Below are 6,507 nucleotides of genomic sequence, written 5' to 3'. Positions count from 1 at the left end.
CAAATGGATCAAATACCTCAAAATAAATCTAGCCACAGTGAACCTATTAGAAGACAAAGTGACAAATATCCTTGAAAGAATTGGTACAGGAGACCACTTTCTGAACACTCAAACATTAGCACAGACATTGTCATCAACAATTAATAATTGGGACCTCCTGAAATTGAGAAGCTTCTGTAAGGCAAAGGAAACAGTCCTCAAGACAAACTGGCAGTCCCCAGACTGGGAAAAGATATTCACCAACCCCATAACTGACAGAGGACTGATTTCTAAAATATAGAAAGAACTCAAGAAGGTAGTCACCAAAACACCAAGCAATCCAAATAAAAAGTGGGGTACAGAACTAAATAGACAGTTCTCAATAGAGGAATCTAAAATGGTTGAAAGACACAAATAAAGTGTTCAACATCCTTAGCCATCAGGGAAATGCATATCAAAACAACTCTGAGATACCATCTTACTACTGTCAGAATGGCTAAAATCAAAAATACCAATGACAATTTATGCTGGAGAGGATGCAGAGAAAGAGGAACACTCCTCCACTGCTGGTGGGACTGCCAAGGGTTTATTCTTTCTTAGGAATGCCTTGCTTTAGCTTGGCTTATTTCTAGCCAGCTTTTCTTAATTATCCAATCTACCTTTTGCCTCTGGTTTTTACCTTTCTCTATTTCTTTTTTTCCCTTATTCTGTGCCTGGCTGTGTGGCTGTCCTCATTTTCCCCCCTCCTACTCTCACTGCTAGATCTCTTTTTTTTTCTCAGAGTTCCCATCAGTCTCTCTGTCTGCCAGCCCCACCTATCCTTTCTTTTTCCTGGCAATTGACCATTAAGCTATTAGAGGAAAGAGGTGTTCTAGAAAGAGAATGTAATACAGCTTCACCAAGTTAAAGAAACACAACATATAGGAATGAATCACATCCTTTCATCATCAAGACAAATGTTTCAAAGAATAAACAAACATTACAAATAATATTCAACATCACACACGGAGCATCAACTCCCACGCCCATCTATTGATGCTGGAGATGCAAATACTCCAGGATTTGTGCTTCTTGTTTGCATCTCTCTATTTCTATTTGCTTCACTTAAGACATTTACTCCAAAGTATTTGCTTCCCTATTGCCATTATGAGGATGCATCCAGATTGCTGGAGGATCTTAGAAAAAGGGTGGGCTAGAGTAGGAGAGTGTATGATTTGCTCTCTTGTCTAGTTTGACCACATTGCTGCTGTTAGGCATTTGAGAAATTGGCAAATTTCCTAGATGCAAGACCTTGGGCCCAGCTCTCTCTTCACAGGGGCACTGGGGTCCTGCTCATGCAAAAGGAAAAAAGATAATCACTATTGATTGTCCCTGTAAAGCACATTTTGGAGTACAAAATGGGAATCCCTGCTCTGCCTTTTGGCGCTGTCCTTATGATGACTAACTGGAAACAATGTTGGCTAGGGGTGTATGCTCTATGACTATACTTATAAAATCGATTGTCATTACACAGTGAATTGGAAGTAGTGTTTGTAGACAGCTCCTGGATATGTACAATACATAAAAACACTATTTCTTAATACACCATTTTTCATAAACTGGGTAAAAGGAAAGCAGATAACCAGATTCCTTTGTAGATGTGGTTAAGTCTCAGTAAGCACCATGTAAGAGTGGGCTTGGGCCAGGCTCCCACTCTAATACTCCTCAAGGGATAGTAAAATGGCTTCTTGCCTTGTCAGTGAACATTAAGTGGTGGCCACACCCTTTGGGCTTGGTTTCAAATGCAGGCATGACCCATCCTAACAGAGAGGAGGAGCTGGCTCCTTCTATCTTGGGTTCCAGAGAGCATGGGAAGGGCAGAGACAGCATCTTTTTGAGCAGGAATGCCTCAGTAGATTTTTTTAATCTTATCTGTGCAATTTTTCTCCAACAAATACCTATTTTTTATTGAGTAAAGGAATGATCCTGCAAGTGTGTAGGGCAGGCTAAATGCTGTAGCTGAGGAGGTGGTGGCCATGAGTCACAGGCGTATAATCACAATTCAATGACAGAATTCATGAATTACTCACAGATGTTCACACACCTCTGAACCAATATACAGGCACCACCTAACAAAGCACTAAAGTTGTCAGGGAAGAGAATAATGGCTCCATCCAGTAACCTAAGTGGTGGAAAATCAGGCTGAACCTGAAACTTTGGAGGGAAAGGCACAGATGGCAGGGTAGACACACCCTAAGCCCTGAAAGAAGATTTCCAGTGAGGCAGAACACATTGCTGGTAGACATAATAACAGAGCAAGTTGGTGGAAGGACCTAATGAAACCTTCTTCCATGAAAAAGTACTACAGGAATCTAATGACTATTGGCAAAGGGAGAATTGGTTTTGCCTGGCATGATCATATTTGGTTAACCAAAGCAAAGTGGTCTGCCGTCTTATCATATAAAGAAAAGAAATAACAAATGGACTCAATAGCTCATATTTAAATATTTATGTTTCACTTGGCTGAATTAGAGACAAGGGAACGCTTGGATTCTAGCTATGCTTAATCTCTTGCTCATCTCATTTTAAATTTGTGCCCTTACATTCATTGCAATCACCAAACTGTTTCCATGTCAGATGGCAAAGCAGGTCTATTGCTGTGAAAAAAATAAGTCACAGAGTGTCCCCATAAGATCACAACATATTCTCAGTGGCCTAAAAGAACATACTATTGTGCTGGGCATTGGTGGCACATGCCTTTAATCCCAGCACTCAGGAGGCAGAGGTAGGCAGATCTCTGTGAGTTCGAGATCATCCTGGTCTACAAGAGCTAGTTCCTGTACAGCCTCCAAAGCCACAGAGAAACCCTGTCTAGAAAAACCAAACAAAGAACTTACTCTGTGACTGCAGGGAAACCTTGTTTCTTAATTTCTATTTGTCTGGACCTTCCCAGTATGTTGTTACTGTTACTAAAAGGAAATACTTGCTTCACTTAAATACACATAATCTATCCATACTTCCATAGGACTGAAAATGAAACATGAATTTAAGTAATCTGGACTCAAAATTCCTAATTTCAAACTGGAGAAAGGAAACATCCATACCAATTATTGTGACTTGTAAGAAAGAACTACAGTTGTTAGCTGATTTTTACATTTTCTGCATTACACAATCAATAATTTAGACATATATTAGCAGATAAAAATAACTGGAATATAAAATATGTTATACTGAGTTCACACCTTTAATCCATCTCCTGGAATGTATCAAGATTACCCAAAGTTTAAGAGCAATCTGGTCTACATTGATGAAATCCAGGACAGCTACCCAGCAAAGAGAGCTCAAATGTACCCATTAATTCATTAATTTAAATTTTATAGCAAGGCAACTGTAATTTAGCTAAAAAATTTATAGAATTTGTGACAAAAAATAAACTTTCTTATACAAAGTTTCAACCATATCCACAAGAAGGGCTTTAGTTTTCATTCAAAGACAGAATACATGAAACAAAACACATATTAAAAGTACAAAGTCATCTCACAGGACAATTATCCTATGCAGACACCCCAGATGAAGAAAAACTAATAAAAAAAATTTATTAAGCAAAGGTCTTGGTCTGTTTACTGAAGTCATACCAAAGACAAATGTTGTCACATATCAAACAAGCATTTCTAAGAAAGGTAGCAGCTCAGTGGTAGAACATGCCTGGCATGAGCCCAGCATGGCTTGTTACTCTGAGATCAAAATTGTCTAGAATAATGGGGAATTTATGATATGCAAAAACTCATAATTCTAAAACCAAATAAGCTTTCTGAAAGGAAAGATGAGTAATAATGATTATTTAAATTAATTCATTAGACAGGGGACAAAGGAACAAAAACCGAACATAATTCACACAAGTCTGAATGAAAAACCAGAAAATTCTTCAACTATAAATCAAAAACCTATGCAGTATGTAAAAATGAACAATATATACAGATTAAACATATATAATTCATAAGCTGGACAGCAGGTGATTAGGGGTAATAGCATCAAGCCACCTTGGCCTCCTAAAGACCAATTCACAAAATAAGGAATGGCCCAAAATGTTTAGCCAACATGTGTTATTATCATTTTTGAAAACACAAACAACATTCACATTAAGTGGTCAAAAAAAGAATATCTCAGCCAGGTGAGTCAGTATATAATTTAACCCCAGGAATCTTGAGTCAGATGCAAAGGGACCTCTGAGCTTGCAGCCAGCCTGCTCTACTCATCAGTTCCATGCCCGCCAAGGATACTTTTTGAGACTGATTCTAAGAACCTCACGAAAGGCCAGACATTCTGAAGTAAGCCTTAAATCCCATCACTTAGGAGTCTGAGGCAGGAGGTTATGTCTGTTAGTTCAAGGTCAGGGCATGAGGTCTATATAAGGAGAGAGTGCCAAAAACATCAAAACAAGGCCTATTTTCATTACATCAAAATATTAAACTCTTTTATTTCTTATAACTAATGAGTCTGTCAATGTCCCCAACAGTTGCAACTTAATGTGGTACTGCTAGAGACTCAAAATGGTTCTTCTATGAGACTGATATTAAATGGAAACACATTTTATTCATCTCCTCAGGAACCAACGTATTCCAAGTTTATGCTTAGAAAATGCATATTTTTTTCAAGGCAGGGTTTCTCTGTGTATCTTTGGAGCCTGTCCTGGAACTAGCTGTTGTAGACCAGGCTGGTCTCTAAATCACAGAGATTCACCTGCCTCTGCATCCTGAGTGCTGGGAATAAAGTCGTGTACCACCACCAGCAGGCAAAAATGTGCATTTATGCTCACAGGAAAATAGAGGTCTATGAGGTCAGAATTGTTCAGAACATGCTGCTATATCACACAAGTGATACACAACAAATTGAAAAAAATCAGTCTTTTGTAAATTTATTAAACATATATATATATATATATATATATATATATATATATATATTGTTCTTTAGGATTTTGAAAGTGTGTTTGTGGGTGTATGTGTGTGAATGTGATTCTCTGTGCACATTTGTAGATTTCTACTTGTGTGTGCTGTATTGTACTTTATATTTTTGTTTGTCTCTATGTGTATGTATTAACATTTATGAGGTTTTTTGCAAAGTCTGTGTATATGTGTGAGGGGGTTTATGTTTGTATATTGTGTGTGTATTTGTGTCTGTGTATGATAGAGGGGTGTGTAATTTGTGAGTGTGTGTACATAGTATACCTCACATACAGTGGCCTAAGGACAACTTTCAGGATTTGATTATCTCTGGCATTCTCAGGAACAAGCTTATTGTATTGTACAGCAACAGTCTTTGACCTGGTGAGTCACCAATACATGCAAATAAATTTCACAAAATAATGGTAGGCACCTAAAGTCATTGCAAACATACTGTGTTGTGTGATTGCTTTTCAAAGATCCTGTGTGGTTCCTTTTCAAACATACAAGAAGTGAATCAAGTTTAATACGGAACCTGCTTGGGTCATCTTCATGGTTGAGGGGATTTTAGTTTTGAAGGTAATTTTATCAAAAGAAACAGTAGCTACAGTTACCAAAACTCACAATATACACTGCTCTATATATTTACTTACATCAGTTTGAAACTTCTTTATCACTAAATATTACAGAAAAACCTTTGCCACAACATGAAGTTTGCAACTTCAGATGCACACAATGTATAATTACACTCTTTAGTATAGGCAGGTGACTGGGAAATCCTTAAACTTTAAAAAACCCAGAATATGTGTATTAGCAAATAACCCCTGTGGTGTGAAGATTCCTCATACACCAAGTAGAGAGTTCCTCCTTCTGTGAAACTCCAGATCTATAAATTACAAATACCAACATTAAGCCATTTTTATTTAAAATTCCATTTTCTAGGATCCATCCCCTAACTGATATAACATACTTTTCCAAGCCTGCATGTCAAGGTGCCAAGGGCAGGCCCTTCCCTGGATTCACCTCAGTCCAGGCTCCACTCTTAAAATGCCCATCATTGGACGATCCACCCCAGTGAGCACTAAATGCCCGCACCTCAGGATTCACACCAGGGTTTCTGGTTTTCTGTTCCCCACTGGGCCAATAAGCAATTATTTGCTCATAAGAAACATGGATTTATTAATTCCTTGTAATTGAATTACTGCATCGACAACCATGGGTTTCCAATTTTACTTCCAGTTATCGGGATTTTTATACACAACAGGGAGGTTTTGCTCTTGAGATCACTTGGTTTTCTACAGCCACTTCTGTAACCCATCCCTGAGGCTGCAGCATGGGGAGTGCAAGAGGGCAGAGGCCAGATGAGGCAGAGTTAGTACCCTTGTATTATGATTGATTCTACTGCTTCCTTCTACTAGCCACCCTATCTCTCCTGCCATAAAAAACAAACCCCTTTTGTAGGCACCTCTCTCTCCAAGTACTTTACTTCTGTTCTTTCCGAGACTCACTCCCAGACACTGCTCTGAAGCACTTTATCAAAGTCCTCCTTGTGAAGGACCAAAAATTAAAATTAATAAAAGTTTAAAGGGCTGGAGAGTTGACTCAG

The 6,507-nt window shown here is 38.4% G+C and overlaps 1 protein-coding gene across 1 annotated transcript in view; it reads right to left on the bottom strand.

Annotated features, from left to right (window-relative positions):
* The window catches only part of LOC113838058 (mothers against decapentaplegic homolog 1-like), a 450,092-nt gene that overhangs the window by 207,314 nt on the left and 236,271 nt on the right, over window positions 1-6,507 (bottom strand). The window contains exon 10 of the mRNA XM_035453574.1: window positions 4,527-4,556. Within this exon, the coding sequence (XP_035309465.1) occupies window positions 4,527-4,556 (30 nt within the window). The remainder of the gene's footprint in view (window positions 1-4,526; window positions 4,557-6,507) is intronic.

This window comes from Cricetulus griseus, unplaced genomic scaffold, assembly GCF_003668045.3.
Source record: "Cricetulus griseus strain 17A/GY unplaced genomic scaffold, alternate assembly CriGri-PICRH-1.0 unplaced_scaffold_1, whole genome shotgun sequence".
NCBI lineage: Eukaryota > Metazoa > Chordata > Mammalia > Rodentia > Cricetidae > Cricetulus > Cricetulus griseus.
This window is presented reverse-complemented; position numbering and strand designations above follow the sequence as displayed.